We start from the raw sequence: 21,539 nt of genomic DNA, 5'->3' as shown, positions 1-21,539 counted from the left end.
GATGAACTAAAGCAGATCATCATCTATCTATCTATATAAATAAAAATGTAATGTTCGTTTGTTCCTACCAATTCCTTTGAAATCTTCACACAATGCTGCATTCGAATACGCACGTGTTTTTATATAATATACGTGTCGAAATTCCACCCACTGGGGGGAGATGAACAGGATTAAGGCTTACCATAAAAAACTCTGCTTCTATTTCTACTATTTTAGATATTTTAGATGTTTTTTGTGTTTTTGATTGCGTTTTAATACGGTATGTCAACAGAATATACGCTAAAAAGGGATTTTTCAATATTCCCCCCGTGGGGGAGAGGGACAGGATTAAGGCTTACCTTGAAGAACTTGATTTCTATTATACTATTTTAGATGCGGGTTTTTGCGTTTTTGATTGCGTTTTAATAGGGTACGCCAAGAGAATGTACACTAAAAAGAAATTTTTCGAAAAATTTCCCCCCACACGGGGGAAGTGTTATACATTTATACATTTTGAGCCACAACAACGCGTGGCGGGGTCTGCTAGTATATTATAACAACAAATAGAGCAATTTTTGCAAGCAATGCAGTAAGAGGATAAAATCACATCTTTATTAGTTTCTACTTGATCATCAGTAGAATGTTCATTTTCGTTTAATTTTATAAAAGTTTCATTGACATTTTCCTTTAAAATATTCCATGACGATTTAAAATGTTGCGATTCTGAAATAATATTGTGTTGAGTAGCTACTGGATTAAACTGTATTAAAATACTGCTTAATTTTTGAAATGCGTTTTCATGAATATTTAGTGATGGTCCTGTAAATTTTGGTCTAATGTGCTTTGAATTCTCTGTAAGATGACAGTCAAACTCTCCCCGGTTGCTCTCTCTCCCACCTACCCTGATCTAGATCGAGGACGTGTGAATTTGGTCAGAAATGTGACAATTAAATCGTCTTACACTCGTTCCTGTTTACGAAATAAATCATCGATTTATTAGCTTTAGCTCGACAACCAGTTTCCCATTGGAGAGGGGGTGAGGTCCCGGCCTCACAATACAAAATAGATTATTTTTAATTAAATCGTTTGGAATACAGAGAAATTATTATTGAATAACATTTTTTACTTGCCTAAAATAAAGGAAATAATATAAGTGGCCATTAAATTTGTTATGACTACAATCATTGCTTTGGTGGCTAGGTACAAAACTAATAACTTGCATTTCTATAGTTTAGCATTAAGATTCATAGGAGTGGTGAAAAGTTTCTAGCAATGTAAACAAATGACCAATTTTCTCTATTTAGAAGGTAGTTTTGATTATTTTTCTCCTATGATGCTTTCTGTTTGGGCCGAATCAGGCTAATGTAGTGTTTGACTCAGATCGGCCGAACTAATTTAACTTCGGATACGGTAGAGCAGGGTAAAATGATACAGGTCTACACACAGTGCCGTAACTAGGCAGGTGCAACAGGTACACCTGCACAGGGCCCATTTGGAAGTGTCCCAAAATGCACGTGTTTGTGTTATTATTTTTCTAAACCTAATTAATTAAGGGGCCTAAATGCAAGTTCTTGCACAGGGCACAGGAATGGCTAGTTACGGCACTGCCTACACATATACCTATATTATATCTAAAAATTGAAATTTATCTTACTTAAGAAAAAAAAATAAATGAATTTTTTAAATTAAACTTAACCAAACGGTACATTATGTACATATTTAGAAAAAAGAAATGGCCCAAATTGTATACGGCCCATGTGGAATTTTCCACATTTTCCACATGGCCAGTCTGCCCCTGGATTAGGTGGGCAGACCAAGTAATGATGATTACAGGACATACAATGTATGAAGCCATCCACATGGCACAATACCGGGAGCAGTGGAAAGATACAATTAAAGCTGTGAATTTGTAATATCACCATGCTCTTTGAAGGGCATAGGACTGAGAAAAGGAGAGGCTTAAATTAATTGTCCAATGGAAGTTGTGAGGTTTTATGAAAAATTAAAAATCAAACTTTACCATCTCATAGACCTAAAGTATTTGATTTACCAGAAAAATTTCAGATTTTTCTGGTAATGTATTTGATGTTCTTTTTGAATGCACTATTTCATTTTTCAATATGAAGTCTGCTTCTACTGAAATAATTCATGTTGGTGAATGAAGCAAACAGCTTTATTGTATTATAGCTTAGAGAGATTACTTTAAACTAAATTAAAATCATTTTTTCTTTATAACATATGTTTCTTTCAATTCACATTACATTAGAAATGAATTGTAAAATTGTGTATAAAAATGTTTAATCTATAACCATATAGATTGTCAAAGGTATTTAGAAATAACAAATTACAATTACATATATATTTCATAAAGTAACTTACTTGTTCATCAATTAATTGCATTTGCTGCTGTGGTTTACTAACAAGATCCATATTAATAGTACAATCATTTCCATTTGCTCTTTCATCTGCAATTAATACTGATCCCGTATGTCCAGACATTGCAGCCTGGGGTAATGCTGCTGATACAGCTCCTTGAGTAAACTGTTCCCGTCTATTTCTTTGATGTTTTAAATTCTAAAATTTTAAAAATTGTATCATAAATAAAATAAAATATAATTTCAAAACTGTATAATGAAATTTTTTACAAACCTCTGTCCTGACTTCAAGAACATGTTTGAAATCATTAGACATTGATGCCAATTTAGACTAAAATAAAATAATTTCTTTTAATTACAGAATAAAGAGAAGTTTGAGACCTAAATTTTCATTAAACTTACTTGAAGGGAAACAACAACAGAATTGGAATGTGACTGCATATGTTTTCCGTTGCGATATTTTCTTGATTTTACAATCTAATTCAAAATTAATTTTCAATGATTTAATCTCAGATTATAAAACTTTTGAAATGAAATAAAGATAAAATTTATACTATCAACCTCTTGAAGATGAGCAATTTGTTTATTAAGACTGCTAATATCTTGTTTAATAATATATGTCAATTCTTGTATTTCAAGTGGTTTATCATCAAAAAGTGATTTTCTTTTTGCCACTATAAAAAAAAATAATAATTTTGAATACATATTAAATATATTTAAGAGTTAAATATTTTTAGTATTACATCTATAACACATTTTATGCTGATATGTTCGAAAATACATTTACCATTTACTTTTAATTATTATTATATAATTTTAATATAGTAAAGTAAGTTCTATTATTATAGTATTAATACATAAAAACCTTGGTATAGCTAATAGAAAAGTTTCTTGTTATATCTAAATATTTCTAACCACAATTAAATTTATTTAATGAATTTAAAACAAATAAAATAATCATGATTTTGTGAATTTTAGATTAAATTCTACATTATCATTAAAAAATAAAAATTTCTACAATTAAGTTTTTTTGAATATACTTTTGATATAAAAATTACCTACATAATAAATTATAAGAATTAATTAATGTTAAAATAAATTAATATTTAACATCATGTTTTTTCAATTTAAAATAAAATAAAATGAGATGTACTATTTTGTTTATTTTTTGTGCACATGTACTAATTTTATACACATTTATTTTTTTCTGTGTTGTATTTGCAATATTAAAAACAAAATTATATAAACTTATACAGGTAACCCCCGTATAACACGGTACTTCTATAGCACGGATTCGCTCTAACACGGTTCGAGAATTGCTACCATCCCCCGTATAACACGGTACTTTTATAACACATATTCACTCTGACACGGTTCGAGAAATGGGTAAAACCCTCGTACAACATGAAATGTAATAAATTTTTACATACTTAAGTACTAATAGTTCACGAAAATTATTATTTTCGTGAACTATTAGTACTTCAGTGTGTAAATTTTCTTTTCTCGTCTCCATACACATGGTCCTTCTCCAAACTTGTTTCAATGTTGCCATATCTCGACGCTTCTGCTTCTGGTGTTGCCAGATGTTTTTCCCTTATTCCATAAGTGCTTAGCACCATATAAGGAAATTTATAAAGATCTTTTAACTAGAAGCAAGCAATCTAAAATTACATACACTTTTTGCAAAAGGTAAAGCATGAATCTGAAAATAATGCAGAAAAATGCTCAAAGGATAAGGATAACTTGCCAAAAATAAAACGCTCTCGGTCAATAGTGCTTTTAGTGGTGACAAAGAAAACATTGTTTAATTTATATTACCATAATATGTATCACTTAAGAAAATTTTAATAAAGATATTTATCTTAATTATGAAAATACAGTAGCACGTTTTTTAATTTCTGGAACCTAACCCTCCTTTTCGTACTAGTTCTTTGTTTCGCATAACACGGATTCACATAACACGGCAATTTTTTGGAACGTAACTACCGTGTTATACGGGGGTTACCTGTATTATTATGAACTATTTACTTATTTCATTAAAGCATTTAAATTTTTTTAAATTTTCTCCAGTCTAATGCAATAGAATTAAAAATGTAAGTTGCAACAATTGTTTTTAAAATTTAAATATTTCTATTATAATTACACCTCTCTTTAAATATTTATGCATAAATAGAAAAAAATTACATTTGTTTATTTTAACAGCTTCTAATAGTGTGTGTAATGTAAATGTATTAATTATCAACTAATAATTACTATTAACACACATTTATAATAGTTATATATAGAAAATATAAATTACAGTATAATGGTTATAAAATTTAAATATACCTAAATACATTTAGAGACCTATTTTATTATAAAATGCTGTTTCTTATGTTAAAATAGTTTTATTAATTTCAAATTATTTTACAAAAATTTTGCAGTAATTTTAGATTTTAGTAAATTTCTTCAAAAATGAACACACTGCAAAAATTTTGTTCTAATTTTGAAAAAATTTGAGAAATCGATTCCTAATTTTCTCCTAAAATTCATTGTCTGTTTGATTTAAAAATAAAAAAAATATAGGAAAATTTTAATATAAACTTTTTTAACAAAATTATTAAACAAGTATTGAAATAAGAATTATAAATGACTATTGATATGTGTACATTTTGTAATTAATGTTAATGTATATCCAAGCCAAGAATAATGAATTATAGTTAATGGCATTTTCATTACAATTTTAAACTTTATTAACTTTAAACTAGTAATTATTTTATAATACTATTAAAATTTTCATATCATAATTATATAAATACTTACAAATTGTTAATTTTTCCAATTTTGTAAAAGTGTTACTGATATCTTTTCCAATCTGTCTAAAATTTTAAAAAATTAAAATATTTTTTTTATAGTTTTTATTTTTAAAACGTCATTAAAATTATATTAATTTATTGAATTAAAATAGTATATTTACTTGGCTATCCTCATAAATTCACTCCATTCGTGTACTTCTTTTGCCCGTTTACCTTGTGTCAATGGCATATATCCATTGCCCTGCTTAATTCAATAAAAAGTTATAAATTTCCCTTTATGTTTTATTATAAAATTAAAATTTTAATTTATAGACAATTTAAATTATAGAATTTAATTACCAAAGTAAAAACAAACTTCAAACACTTTTTTTAGCATATTGGCTCATTCTCAACAAAAAAAGAAATCAAAACAATTCCACATTCTAGAACTACAATTAATTTTAGATTATATTTAAATCCTAAACAGAGATTTATCACTGTAAGAATGGACTAACAGCAATTAAACAGTTAAAACATTAAATTGTGATTTAAAAAAATTAATAATTTCTCAAACTATTTTACATAATAATTTTACACAATGAAATTTTTAATACAAATAGGAACATTTTTAATTAAAAATTGCTTTTAGACAATTATTTTAGTAATACTTCAAAACTTTACTTTACAATAAACACTGTTTAAAGTGAATGGGTTATATATGCATAATATAAAAAACTCTAGTTTGTAACTCTAATCTACTAAACCTTTCCTTGCAGGCTACTGTCAAAACCCAGATATTTCATCTATCCTGCAGAACACCTCTGCTGAAACCACTACCATACAAATCACAATTTATATAATAATAAACAATTACAAACTGCAAATTTATATAAAAATTGTACAATAAATTTCTATTATACAATTTTTTCTATAAATTTTGGCAAAGGACAAGTTTACAGTTTGTAATTGTTTACCATTGTGTACACAAAAAGTGAGTTTTTGTGGTACGATTTTAAATACAGATGGTACTTATTCAATCACAACAGAGTTCAATTACAAATAATTCAATATTAAAAATATAAATTTAAAAAATTATAGATGTTTATGAACAGTTATAACTATAATTCTGTTTAAGTTATATATTCTGCAAACATTTTTTAAATAAATTTTTGCACACAAAATATAACAGTATGATAATTTATCATCTGCTGCATTTATATGCAATAGTTTGTGTAAAAATGCAGCAGGTGACAAAGAAAGTGATTAATTTTAAATTATTGTTAATAAATCTATATTTTAAAAAATAATAAGCATACCATTCTTCCTTGCATAGACTTTACAGTCGACATAAATTCTCCGGTTCTATCCCGACACGTCATTTCAACTTGAGAATTAGATGCAAAATTATTGTTAATCTTCTGGTCCGATGATATAATGGAAGTATCTAAACTAGTAGAATTGTAATTAATTCCTGGTGATTCTCTTTCTGAATCTGAACCTGTTCTTCTACGTCGAGTAATGAACATTACAAGAAGATATTATCTTTAAAAAATATATGTATATACATTATTAAAAATCTTTATATTATATTACAATTCTCAAATTAAAGAACTAAGTTAAGTATTACATATTATTACAGGAAATCATGTTTTAAATTAATATGATGAAAAAATTAAAAAACAGAGGATTCTGATGTTGTCATAATGTGTTAATATATTATATAAGAAATACGTTATTTTAACATAAAATTACAATTTCAACATGAAATAAACATTAATAATAAAAGTAAAACATAATACTTAACCTATGATTATCTTTACTATAATAAATTTTAGAAACATTTAAAACTAACTAACATCTTATTTTACAAAATACAGGGTTCCTACTCAAATTTTTGTTTTGAATTCCCTGACTTTCCCTGACCAACTTTGTCCAAATTCCCTGACCCTCACATTTTTTAGTGTGGAATATCGACATAATAAAACAGCATTTACTGTTAACATTGAGTACATTTAGCCCTCTTTTTGCACAGTTGATATGCTTCAAAGACTGCCACATTAAAAAAATACAGTACATACATCCTGTAGAAAAATGTTTGATAGAATCCACAACTTCAATGTAATGAAAAAATAAGCAATTTACAAACAAAACACAAGCTTTTTATTTTATCATCATTTATCATTATTATTTGTATGTAAATCTAGTAAATACAAGGTAACATAAAATCAACAAAAATTATTCTTTGATAAACAAATAGTACTGTACTGTGCTTAAAATGAACTCTTGATTTAGAAACACATAATTTTAAAATCAATCTTTCAACAAAAAGAGTAACTTTTTTTTAACCTTTTTACATTACCATCTGTTGCATATCTTAAAAACAGTTATTGCAAATATAATGTTTAAACATGCATTATTATATGGATAGGATAGATAGGGTGTGACCCATATCCTATTTCTAAGATCAAAGAATGTTTTGATGAGAAGAAATAAAACTCATATTTAATCACTGAGCCTTCTACTGCTCCCATGAAAGCCTCCAGTGCCTGCAAAGGGGCGTTATCACCCACTTTGAGAAAGGATGATCTAGACCAGTGTTTCTCAACCCGAAACTCATCGCAGACTGGAAAATATCTGCTTTTTTTAAGTGGACCGGTGACAATATTATTTTTAATTGAAAAAAAATTCTGTGTTGTAAAAAGAACTGCAAACTACATTGAGCAATACATATTTGTTATTTTATTTACCAGTACATTAGTATACAAATCAATGTGATCGCTGCTTTTCTTTTTTGCTAGTAAGATCATCAATTCTTGGAGTTAAGGTGGTAACTGCAAGGCGTGAGGCAGAACTAACACTATAACAATTTCGTTGTTTCAATTTTATCATTACCATTGTGAAAACGTTGATTCACATAAGTACGTTGTTGAAAAGGTACTAACATCCTAACTGCCTTTTTATGTAAAACTGGATATTCAGATTTAACTTTAATCCAAAACTGTGTTATGGGCATTGATTCAAACAATGTTTTAAATCCCAAGTCTGAACTTAATTTGATTAGTTTTTCGTATTCAAAGTCGTTCAATCTATTAGTTTGCTATCAATAAACGGATTAATAATCCACATATTTCCTATTTGAGAACAACGCATGGAAGGTACAGTATATATTTTTAAAGTTTTCGCGGACTGGTCAGATTAGAGTTGCGGACCGGCGGTTGAGAAACACGGGTCTAGACTATTTCTCAAGTTTCTATAAAAAATTTCTGTTCATTCCTTTTTTTCTCTAATAATTAAATTATTTTACGTTTTTCTATTTTAGTTCCGGACAATTCCGGAACCTCACACTTGTATTCCTATGAAGTCATAGTATTACGAAAATTGGGATTCTTAAAACTTATAAAATAAAATAAATACAGAAATAAACAACAAACGAAATTACAATTATACGTTATTAAAATATAGAAGTTCAGCGCAGAGAATCGTAACTACAAATCTCTTTCTTTTGCAACATAACTATAAAAATTGTTTTGGTGTTGTTTCGCACAAAAAATAATCAAATTTATTTTAATTTTTTAGTAATGTAATTATTTTTTTTTAAATTTACAGCTTTTTAATTTTTAAATTTTAATTATAAGCAAGTTAACATTGGTTAAACTATCGGATTACCTGTTGATTTTCGAAAATATAACTACAGAATATTTATTACAAGCATGATCAATCTTGCCAGTTTTTAAGCCCTAAATTTGCCAAAATCAGTGATATTTGTTACCCAATATCATTTCAGTTAACTAATTATTAAACTATGTATCGAAGTTGCGGAAAAAAACGGAAGAGAGAGGGAAAATATGCTTGCAGTACAGTACATTCAAGGAAAATCGTAACAACAAATATAAAAAGCTTGTGCCAACAACAAGTCAGCGCCAGTATTTTACTGTAAACGTCGGGTAACTATTTATAATTTTTTATGTTTTAAACTGAAAAACGATTAAATTACAGATTTTTACTGATCTGTTTAGCTATTTTGAAGTGAACATTCTAATAAATTACGATTTCAACTTTTAAAAGTTTGCAAACAAATTTTTAATTAGTTATTTTTTATTCTAATAAACAATTTCATCTTTTTATAATCGCTGAATTACTAAAATTAAAAATTAAACACTATTACATAAAAGTAGTTTATCCTGTTATTAATTAACTCCCTTGCTACCCACTAATTTTTAATATTAATGTAATTAAACATAAAAAATATTTAAAACTGGGAAAAAAACGAAAGAAATGCGTTAATTTTGAAGAAAAAGCTTCAAACTTTATTTTCCATTGTCTCGCCTTTCTGTGAAATCTGACACCGATGAGTCATTGTGTTTACAGCTGGATGACCTGGAGAACAGCTGGTGTTGGATTTCCCGGGACATTCTCATAGAAGTCTCGGGAGGAGAAGGGTTTAAAGTAGGGTGAATACTAGCTGGCCGTATATTTTTTAATATTTTTCAAAAATTACGTTTTTTTATTGCGATTTTCGACCCCCCGACTTAATTAAACGTATATATAATAAAATATATTAATTTAAAAAATTAAAAAACTATTGGAGGTCATTTTTGACATCAGAAATTAGCTTTAAATAACTTTATCGAAGTAAAATCTGTGCACTTTAGAACGATTAATGAAATTTGATAAAAAAACGCCCATTAAAAAACAATTAAGCGTTAATCGTGCATCACTAAAGGTATATTAAAATCGCGATAAAATATTTTCGCGCGGGAAAAATTTTTTTTTTAAAATTTGGAGACTTAAAAAACATCCAAAAAATCAAACATTTTTTCGGAGGGCCCAAATGCCCGAGTTTTATGTAACGCTATGGAACTTGCCCGAATTATCTCGGGTTTTAAAGATTGCAGCATTACTTCTTGCCGCCTGCAGATGGCTGTGATATTCAGCAAACGAGATCAACAATGCAGTTAAGGAGACAAATTCCCTGACTTTTTGACAATTTTCGACAAATTCCCTGACTTTTTTACAATTTTTGACAAATTCCCTGACTTTTTGACAATTTTTGACAAATTCCCTGACTTTCCCTGACTTTTTCCAAACACTAATGAAAATCCCTGACTTTCCAGGTGCGTAGGAACCCTGAAAATATTAATTAATAAAGTATCTATTCAGTGATGGATTTGAATTAAAAATTATCAGTAGACTACTCAGTCTATTCAGTAGCACTTGATAACTAAAAAAAATTAACAACATTAGCATGTAATTCTTAAATTATATTATCTGGGGCCATATTTGGCCATAAGTTCTTCAATACTGTCAATATCCAATTCAACATCAAGCAAGAGAAGTTGTTTTACAAGAAATACAATACTTACAATAAGAAAAATGTCAAATGTTAAGATATTATAATGATACTCGACAAATACAAGTAACAATCATAAAACATTAGTGAAATTTGAAGAAAGTGGATTGCTAATTATTAAATATGAGCATAAACTTCTACTTGAACTCAAAAGAATATGGCTCAAAACATTTGTCATGCAAGAGAAATCATTAATAAATATATAGTCACAAAATGATAAGCATTGTTTGGATTTGGTCTACGACTACTGTCAATAAGACTTTGAAAATTTTCAAAAGATGTTATCCTTGCTATATGCCACCAAAATATTTGCTTGAGACTCATTTGAGCAATTTATTCCACTATTAGAAATTAAATGTGGAAGATTATTGGGCACTATGTAGCCAGATAAATTCTGTTTTTATCTAAACACAGAATTAAATATATACATAGTATTGTTTTATGTAGTGGTTGTGCATCAGCAGGTGCCACAAAACAAAATTCTGCATAAATTTGTTCTCCACTCAGCCCTAGATGATTGTCTAGATACTTAAAATGTCTTATGTAAAAATTTACAATTTTGTTAACATTTTTATTTTAAAATTATTTACTTATATTTCTATTATACAGTATATGTTAGGCTCAAAGATCAAAAACATTCATTGAAGGAAAAATGTCATTATATCATAATTCCAATTTCTCAGATCCATGTCAGTACTTTCAAAAATGTGCACAATGCATTTTTGGATATTCAATAAGACCACACAGTGAAATTCATGTAGAGATTCTTTTAATAATCAACCAAAATACAATCTGGAAATGTAAAAATGCCGCAATGCATTGTGGATGCTTATTAATTAATTAATGCAGGCATGATGCAATATAATAAAAATATTTGTGCAAAAATAAGTAACAAATTTCCTTATTATTTAGAAAAAATAGAAATTTGTTACTTATTTATGCACAGATATTTTTATCATGTTGCATCAATAAGCATCCACAATGCATCATGACATTTTTACATTGCCAGATTGTGTTTTGGTTGATTATTAAAAGCATTGCAACACAAATTTCACTTTGTAGTATTATTGAATATGTGAAAATGCATTGTGCATATTTTTGAAAGTGCCATGACAAAATTTGCATTGTTGCTGGATCTGACAAGTTGAAATGTGTTGTTGTAAATTTTTTTTCACTCAATGAGTCTTACTGTTTTTGAGCCTAACGTATATAATGAATTTTATAATAAAAATAGGCAGCATGTGCATCAACGCTTGGAATTATCTTTGTGCATCCTAACAAATTTCACTTATGAAATCATGAACCCATGTATATCAATCCCACATAAAACAGGACACTACTATAACTACAAATTTGAATAAAACTTATGTTTCAGGAATGTTTCATGTAGTTGCTGGGAAATGTTATTGTTTTAATATAACTTTCATTGTAGATCTCAATTGAAAAGATGTTCTTAACAGAACAAACTACATATGCAATAACTATGATCAATGTTAATAAATTCCCTCATTTCTCTTACAAATGTATCAAATTTGAAAACTTGCTAATGTTTTTCAAAGCAGCATTTGTTGAAAATAAAGTATTTCATAAGAAAGACAATTCAACTTTACTTTCAATTTTCTATTAATTTCATTTAAACTTTAGGTTTAGAAGAGAGAAAGTATTTATACAGTTATAAACAGAAGTTTGACATAATAAATCAAAATCTTATTATTCATATAAAAGTTTATATTTTGTCTTTTTTAACAGTACCTAATTTAATTTGATACTGTCTAAAGTGGTAGTAGCAACAGCTACAGGAAAAAGTTAATGTCTATAAACAAAAATTAATTAAAATAAATTTAAGATAATGTAAGATTCAAGATAAAATAAATTCAAGATAATACAGGATGATTCTAAATATATGTGGAAAATTTCAGGAACTGATGAACTCATAAAAGTGTACGTAAACTTATGTTCATATCAGGGCTGTGGCATCTGTAAAAAAAAAAAAAACACTCGACTCTGACTCCTGATAATTTTAGTAGGCCAACTCTGACTCGTGGCAAAATTAAATACCAAGTCATTTTATGGGAGCAGAGGCGCTCATAATGGGTTACCCTACTCTAAACTCTGAAAGGATTCCCCAGGCATTTACCCAAATACTTTTATAGTTAGTATTTTTAATATTTAACTTACATTAATATTTATTTGTATAAAAAAATTAATTTTTAACAATATTTAATAAGAGGAAAAAGAGGGAGTGATAAAATTCTACATCTACATATCTTTATTCTACAGTTTTTGCACTTCAATTTCACCTTTCCAGAAAAATTAGTCCAACTAAAAACTGTGTGATCTAGCTACTTCAGCAGCCCTTTGTTCAGAAAATAAAAATATACACTCTGATCAATTAGTCTGGCTCATTCAGAAAAATAGAATACTTATTTAGAGCAGGGATAATAAAGGAATGATTAAAAAATATTCAAATTCAATTGGGTCAAAATAATTTAACTACTAAACACAAATAGTACAAAGAATACTACATATTTAATAAATTAAATTGATGCATTTTGTATTTAAAATAAATGAATTATAACAAAATACAAAAAGATNATTTCCCGTCAGAGTGTTGCAGCCGGGTCCAACTAAGAGAGACACACACCAATGCCGAGCAGGAAGGCAGAGTAGCTTTCTGCCTTATCTTTGAGTACGTCCCGTCAAAAAAGTCACGTGGCTGATGACAACCACTCTTTTATAGATGTTTAGTCTTTGGTCCTCGGAGTCCTTCCAGAATATTCTAAATATCAATGTGTAAACAAGCATCAAGCTTTGACTCGAAGCATCGTCCCCATATACATTCTAACATCTTAGGCGAGAACATCTTAATGGGTTTTACTGTACTATTATAAAATGGCAAAAAAGCTTACTTTGAGAGTAGAGACAAGTTTTATATTTTCTTTCATTTAAATCAAAAACTAAATTAAATTTAAAATGCCGGACACATTTTTCCTGACTCCGACTCATCTGGCCAGAAACTCCTCCCAACTCTGACTCCACGGCCCTGATTCATATGCATTTTATGGTTGAAATTATTTAAGAATCAACACCTAAAATTTTTCATTTATTAAGAATCATGTAGATTAGGATGGCTCTTCCCAGACCAACTTTGCTATACCATGAAAATAATTTTTAGTTTTTCATATCAATTAAATCAAAATTTGATATTACTGTATATTGTTTTAAAAAAAATGTTTGAAAACTATTTTTTTGTTGTTGTTTTTCATGAAAATTTACAAATTTATTAAATTATAATAAAAACAGAATGCCTAATCAATTTCAAATAATAAGATATGATTTGAATTATCATTATTCTTAAAACAAACATACAGTATGTATAAAACAAACTAAATATATCTCTTAACTTTGAAATATCTAATAAACGATTAAAAAAAAAAGGTTTATCTATATATAATTTATATAAATATCTTAGAATGAAAATTTATTAAATAAAAACATTATGCCAAGTACATAATAAAAATGCATTAAATATCTTTGAAATTTTTGACTTATCATTTAATCATTCAAAAACAATTGCAAAAAATACTGATTAAACAATTTCTATACATAAAGCTATAGAAAAGCTTTTGTAAAGTCATTTGAAATTTTATTTTTGTGTAACACAATATTTGTTACTTTGTTTTTTAAATATTTTTTGTAGATGACCTCAAAAAACTATTGTCAGAAATATTCCAACTGCAACTGATCTTCTAATTAAACATGGTTAGTTTTAAAAATACAAATCATCATCATCACATTATATAAAAATTTATCTATAGTTTTGAAACTTCATACTCAATGTTATAAGAGCTATTATTATTCAAATTACTTCATTGTTGTATAAAGAAATAAATCTTGAAAATAATACAAGATTTTGTGAAATATTTATCTACTTGTATACAAGTTTAAGACTTATTAATAATATAAAAGGTGTGTATGTGTGTATATTCCTTATAACTCCTGCAAGTTTTGTCCAATCCAGATGAATTTTGGCTATATTTGTTTTGTGTTCTGACAAAGTACAGGCTACTTATTTTGTAAAAATATTAGTTACAGAATAAATGTTTTATTGATTTTGGATCAATGCATAATTTGGCAATGAAAAAATAGGTATCTAATTTCAACTTTTGACTAGCTTGTGTCTAAAATTCATTAATGTTTGATCAACTATTATTGTTTTATTATCCTTTTGAAATGAGTTGATTCCTGTGTATAATTACCATCATTAAGAACAAACAAAAAAAATCAGGATTAAATAGTGAAACAGCTTTTGATGAAAACTTTTTTTACTTTATGTTTTGTTATTTCTAAATTGAAATTCATGTTTATGACCAAATGATATTTCAATATTCATATTATCACAACAAGGGAATTAAATAAGGAAATACAGAGATGACAAAATAAAACTGCAAATAACTGGCATGTTATCTCCGTTTTAAAGTCAATTTGATAGAGAGTCCGAGTTGCAGATTATCTGTTAATTTTAAACTGTAATTAACATTGAGAGATCATACAACAGCTTTTCTTTTTCTACTTATTAAGAGCATCATTGAAAATTATGAAGTTCTTTATGCATAAGACAGTCACATCATATTTCAGGAGGAACTCTTAAAGCCACACAATCTATTGCATGTTGCATAAGTATATGCACTTAGTACACATACCAATAATGCATATAGATTGTACTTAGATACATTGTTTATTGAGAAAGAACTGAAAACATATTTTCATAACAAACAAGCAGGGCTGTGGAGGTGCATAAAAATCTACCAACTCCAACTTTTCCTTACTATCCGACTCCTACTCCGACCAGGGGCAGACTTGTTACCGAAAGAGACCCGGAAATTCTGATGTCATCACGTGACCTCAGAATAAAAGATTCAATAAATAGAGTTCTAATACAGATAGAACGTAGAAACTTTTTATTCCAAAACTGAAAGACTCCTCTAAGTAATATATATGTATTTGATAATTGTTCTTTTCTTTCTGAAAGTGTAGCACTCAGTCAAAAAATGACCCCTCCCAAATTTTTACATTTTTGGATTCAGGACACCTTGAAATTTCAACATATGCAAAAGATTTGAGGTTTTCTTCTATATGTGTGGATGCTAGACTGTGTGTGTGAGGCATGATTTTGTTCACCCTGTTTGAAGCCTAATAATTTCTGTGGTCAGAGTGGTTGGAATTGGAGTCAGATGGTTTAACACAGAAGTTAGTTACTAAGCGTCAAAGTGGTTGAACTAAATCACGTCCCCACATACATTCTAACATCTTAGGCGAGAACATCTTAATGGGTTTTACTGTACTATTATAAAATGGCAAAAAAGCTTACTTTGAGAGTAGAGACAAGTTTTATATTATTTTAATTTTTTAAATTTTGAACGCTAATAAGGAGTAAAATATTCATTAAGAGATATGACACATGACTACTTTCATGTCTTCACCCTGTCGATCTTTAATTAAGAACCAAAATTTAATAGTATTAATGCCCCTTTATACACAAGCTACAGTGCCACATTTCATTTCTTAAACTTTACACATTGAGATATTGTTTAATATCTCAGAACAGAAAATAAAGAAATTAAACAAATTAGATGCCAACACACACATGCGTGCAAATTTTTCCTCTTTTATTGACTTTTTTTGGGTGTTCGGGAGCATGTAGATTTGCAAAAGAAACATGGAGGGTCAAATTTGACACGATTTCAATACTTTTTCGTTGTATATACATAACAAGTTGGGAAGTAAAAAGGAGTCAGAGTCAGCAGATTTTTTGATGACTCTGGCTAAAACACTAAAACTCCATGACTCCGACTCCACTCCCTGCAAACAAGTTTAATTTTTCTGCCATGAATTTTACCATATTATATTTTATTATGCTGTTCTAAAGTGACGAAAGGCAGAATTTGGGAATCAGAGCAACTCAAGAAATTCACCACAAACAAGGGGATGGCATGACATTGGGGTTACCAATATTGATCGAACTGGGTGAGGTTACATCTCTAATGAATGCATCTCTAATGACTGACATGTGCCAAGCAATAAGGTGCAATACTGAAAATTAAAATAGAAAATTGAGGTTGAAAATTGCAAATCGCTTAATACCTTTAGAATTTCTGGCATTTGTAGACTGGCTGGTGGCTTGTTGTGGGTGCACCAGTTTCATAATTGTCAGGTTTGTGTTTTGAATCTTGGTGGTATCAATATACTGTATTTTTTTTTTATACAAAACTATAACTTTTAATTTATTCTTGATGTTTTTTAATTTATTTTATATATTTTATATAATTGTTTGTCTTTTAAAATTTATTATATTTATTTAAGTTATTTTAAAACATTCATGTACAATATATATGGGATTTGTACCAACATTTATTTATAATTTATTTGGGCAGGTAAGGGGGTCCCTAACCCTTGAGCAGTGTCAGGTTGGTAAAACTCGCTCTCTTACATCACTGGATGACGGGATCCGAGTGATGAGGGGGCAGACAAGCTGATAGGGTGGACTGATTCCAAGCAATAACTGATATCAACACCAGTTAAACAAACAACAAATATAATATATATAAAATTTTCATCGATGTTAAGCCTAACGAAGACTATTGTATCATTAAAAATTATTTTTTTATTTTGTACAAACAAAATAAATATATTGAAAAATATAAAAACAATAAAAAATTATACTTCAGAAGTTAATTTAGTATCAAAAACGTAAAATATTTGAGTAGCCAAAAACATAGCCAAAGACTACAGCGCCACAGCACTGGCGAAAATTTAAATTTGTCGACTGGAATTCCTTCGGATAACCGACCTTCGGATAAACGACGCTCTACTGTATGTACTTTAATCATTTTTTTTCTAAACACACATGCATTTCTCCCACTCAAGATAAACTTGTGTTAACACATCAGATGTTATACACCTAATTGAACTTTGCATGCATTTCTTTAGACAATCCATGCTTTGAATTTTTCCTTATACATTAAAGCCTTCAAGTCCTCTTCATTATGATGACCAATTCACAAACCATGAAACTTATGTTCCAATTTTACTATATATTACAACTTTTGAGGCATCTTGTAAATCAAGGCCGTGGAGTCGGAAAAAATGTGTCGACTCTGACTCCTGCATTTTAAACTTACTTAAATTTTCTTTCATTTAAATAAAAAAACTGATTTTATATTACTTTTTAAAAATCTTTTTGTATTTTGTTATAATTCATTTATTTTAAATACAAAATGCATCAATTTAATTTATTAAATATGTAGTATTCTTTGTAGTATTTGTGTTTAGTAGTTAAATTATTTTGACCCAATTGAATTTGAATATTTTTTAATCATTCCTTTATTATCCCTGCTCTAAATAAGTACTCTATTTTTCTGAATGAGCCAGACTAATTGATCAGAGTGTATATTTTTCTTTTCTGAGCAAGGGGCTGCTGAAGTAGCTAGATCACACAGTTTTTAGTTGGACTAACTTTTCTGGAAATATAAAATTGAAGTGCAAAAGTTATAGAATATATGTAGATTCAGAATTTTATTGTTCCCCCTTTTTCCTCATATTAAATATTTGTTAAAAATTAAATTTTTTATACAAATAAATATTAATGTAAGTTAAATATTAAAAATACTAACTATAAAAATATTTGGGTAAATACCCCAGGCTCCTTTCAGAGTTCAGAGCAGGGTATCCCACCTATGAGCACCTCTGCCCCCATAAAATGACTTGGTATTTAATTTTCCCGGAGTCAGAGTCAGCCTACTAAAATTATCAGGAGTCAAAGTCGAGTGTTTTTTTACCAACTCTGCAGCCCTGCTGTAAATCCATATTACTTCTTCCTGTTAGCATATCTGGAATGTTATGAGTCAAACATTTATCCGTCTGTATTCAAAAATCCTTGAGTACTTTTCTCATCAAAAAATTTTTTATTTGTATTATTATTATAATTTATATTTTTAATATTTAATGCAATTTAGGTACTTCCATCACAATTATCTTATTTCACCTATAATTATGTCTACAATGAATTACTAAAACCCTAACTCCATTACAATGTAGTCCATTACAGTACAAAATCAAATATGTGATTACGTCATAGATCCCATTTTATTATGTGGTCTTATCTGTAACATGACTGTTGTCTGTCACTTAATGGATGTTGCTTTTATATTCATGTTAATAACTTTCAGCAGTTACAGCATTGGTTCTTTTCTTATCAATTATCAATTTTTGCCCTTTTTGTAGTGCTTGTGTTGTTATTAATCACATTTACTTACAGAACAATGCTGGTGTAGGAAAAGATAGAAGATTGTATACATAAATGAAAATAAATGCAAATAATAAAATATTTCCTTGAAATCATTTATTATTATTTCAGCTTCAAATTTTTTACAACAGTTAAGGCAAAAAATGGAATCCATTACAATTCAATTTTCCCTTTTTATATGATCCCAAAATGCAATACATGGAGATCATATTATTTACTTCTACACTATTTTTTTCTACAATTCAACTCCATTATCATCATAATGGAGTTGAATTGTAGAGAAAAAACCAAAAAGATGGGAAAAACAATGTCTAAGATCATACCTTCTAAACTGCATACTGATCAAATGATATATTTTCAACTAATTTTGAAGGTATGGGATATATACTGATAATATAATATGCAGAAATTATGGTAATTTAAATAGTTTTTGTGAGGCCCCAAAAACAGTCCGTAATAAAAGAAAAGTATATTTTAACAAACTAAAACAACGAGAAAACAAATAATTTAAGTGTCAAGCCAGCGACACCAGACTTTGACATCGTCACTCAAAAAGAATAGAAGTGTTTTGCTGAAAATTTGATATTTAGGCGAGTGTCTAAAGAATAGAGGAAAACGAAAAAGAAATTGTTTAAAACTTAAGATGCAAAAAGGAAACAAGAAGGTAAAATATGAGTGTAGGTGTCTTAGTCATCAATAAATATGATCAGAGTTGAGAGGATGGTGTTGGATAAACTATCCCAGGCAGATCTTTCTCGCAACCTAACTTGGTCTCGACAGATAAGAGACCAATTGGGGAGCAAGAAAGGGAAAGCCCGATCAATTAGAAAAAAAAATTGAGAACAAAAAATTATATAAGACTGATTGTCCAAGGACAAGGGTTTGAACTGCTCATTAGTTCGTTCATTCCATTAGAAACCTCCTGTGCGATCTGCCTGTTTGATCCTCCCATATGAGCTAAGAGATCTTATTCCATCACCAACAAGAAGTCCGACTTTTCATTATTCTTTGTACAAGTTACAGATTCCGGACGTTAAATCACCACTACTCCAGGGCACCCCACCAAAACATCTGGAAAACAATGTTCAAATCAGCACCTACGTCTAAACTTTCTTCAGGCCTTGGACTTTGTAACTGTCAGATGTAAGCAAAATTCTTCCACAAAATAAATGGTTTTGAGAAATACTCGTCTTTTTCTGCCTCCGCAAACCACTACCCACAAATGCGAGAGCCCTAGACTATCCTGACGAAAGAGAATAAAATTTCCCCCTCAAATCGGCGTACTTACACTTTACAGAAAAAATTATAGTAAAGATCATTGATAAAACCTTTCCCGTACATATTTAAAATATTTACCAGTAATATTTTTAGTTATTGAAACTTAATGAAAATCAAAGATTTAAAAACCATTACTGTATTATGAAAAAGTAATATATACACAACAATTATTTGATTTTCAGTTTAATACATAATGGATATCTGACTTTATAATTTATTTATACACTTGTTTCTTCCTATCATATTAATCAAGTTGGCCAAATTCCAATAAAACAAAACAAAAAAAAAAAATTTAACAACTAACAAATAAAATTATGAAGTAATAATATGATGATGATTATGATAATATAGTAGTAATGATATCTTATTAATGAAAACACTAAATAAAATTAGTGAAGATATTGTAAATTTAAAAGCCATTTTTTGGAGTAATTGAATGACATATTTAAACTTTTTTATAATTGTGGTAAAGGCTACATAAAATTGTTGATTTTAAAAGTGATAATGACTTTTAATTCAGACTAATTTTGTTGGTATTTATTCAATGTGTTTCATCTAATATAAATTTAAAAAAAAAAACACATTATAAAAATATTAATCTCAACAATCTAGGAAGGAATAAAATGTTATTTGATTCTTTTTGAAATCATCAGGATTTATTTTTTTCAATTTAATGCATAAAATCATCTTAAGCAAAGTTAATATCATAAGCAGTTATGTAATAGGCAAAAAACAGCATTTATTTACATTTCTAATCAATGTCTAAATTTTGATTATTTAACAATTACAACAGATAAATATCTAAAACAATCAATCACAAATTATTATTAAATACAATTAGTTTTTCATTTTGTAAAACTGATAAAATTTATAACATTAACTTCAGATGCACTTTGTAAAAACTGCATTGACAGCATAATAGTGATGAATATAGTTTATGAACAAAAATCCGTGTATTGAATTCTACATCTAGCAGCTATTTGTTTGACATAATACCAGGACTGTGGAGTTGGTACACAAATATTTCAACAAAATTGTAGGAAGAAATGAATATATACAGGTATACCTCGACTTACGTCATTCCCGATTATACGTCGTTTGTCAAAAAAAGTATATGGAAAAATAAAAATCAAATTTAAGTCATTTTATTCGACTTTATGTCTATCCGCCACAAATATTGAAGTCATAATATCACTAGAAAAGCGTTGAAAGCACATAAAATCATATTAATTACAATATATACTGTACATTTACAAGTATGTACTGTATTTACAGTACATGCATTCGTAAATTTAGATTACTTTTTTCTGTACTATATTAAAAACTAAAATTTATTTGTTTGTAAGCTTAAAATAGATCTTTATTAACCATATATTATTAAAAATTCATTAATAAATAAAATACAGAACCGGGAATGGTAATTTATGGTTTAGCCTAGTGACAAGTAGATTCGGAGACAAGTAAATTCGACTTACGTC

General features: G+C 28.3%; 1 protein-coding gene across 2 annotated transcripts in view; it reads right to left on the bottom strand.

Moving 5' to 3' along the window:
- Window positions 1–21,539, bottom strand: part of LOC111620128 (syntaxin-5-like) — a 34,809-nt gene that overhangs the window by 6,310 nt on the left and 6,960 nt on the right. The window contains exons 3-9 of one of the 2 annotated variants that reach the window (XM_023361991.1): window positions 6,445–6,670; window positions 5,311–5,393; window positions 5,157–5,212; window positions 2,916–3,028; window positions 2,757–2,831; window positions 2,629–2,685; window positions 2,359–2,553 (exon numbers count right to left, since the gene is read on the bottom strand). In XM_023361991.1, coding sequence (XP_023217759.1) covers window positions 2,359–2,553; window positions 2,629–2,685; window positions 2,757–2,831; window positions 2,916–3,028; window positions 5,157–5,212; window positions 5,311–5,393; window positions 6,445–6,654 — 789 coding nt within the window. In that variant the 5' untranslated portion in view covers window positions 6,655–6,670. The remainder of the gene's footprint in view (window positions 1–2,358; window positions 2,554–2,628; window positions 2,686–2,756; window positions 2,832–2,915; window positions 3,029–5,156; window positions 5,213–5,310; window positions 5,394–6,444; window positions 6,671–21,539) is intronic. The other variant, XM_023361992.1, reaches the window with a different exon arrangement.

Source organism: Centruroides sculpturatus, unplaced genomic scaffold (assembly GCF_000671375.1).
Source record: "Centruroides sculpturatus isolate CEXI.00-Female unplaced genomic scaffold, Cexi_2.0 scaffold109, whole genome shotgun sequence".
Classification (NCBI taxonomy): Eukaryota; Metazoa; Arthropoda; class Arachnida; order Scorpiones; family Buthidae; genus Centruroides; species Centruroides sculpturatus.
Note: the sequence above shows the minus strand (reverse complement) of the source record. Positions and strands in the feature narration are given on the sequence as shown.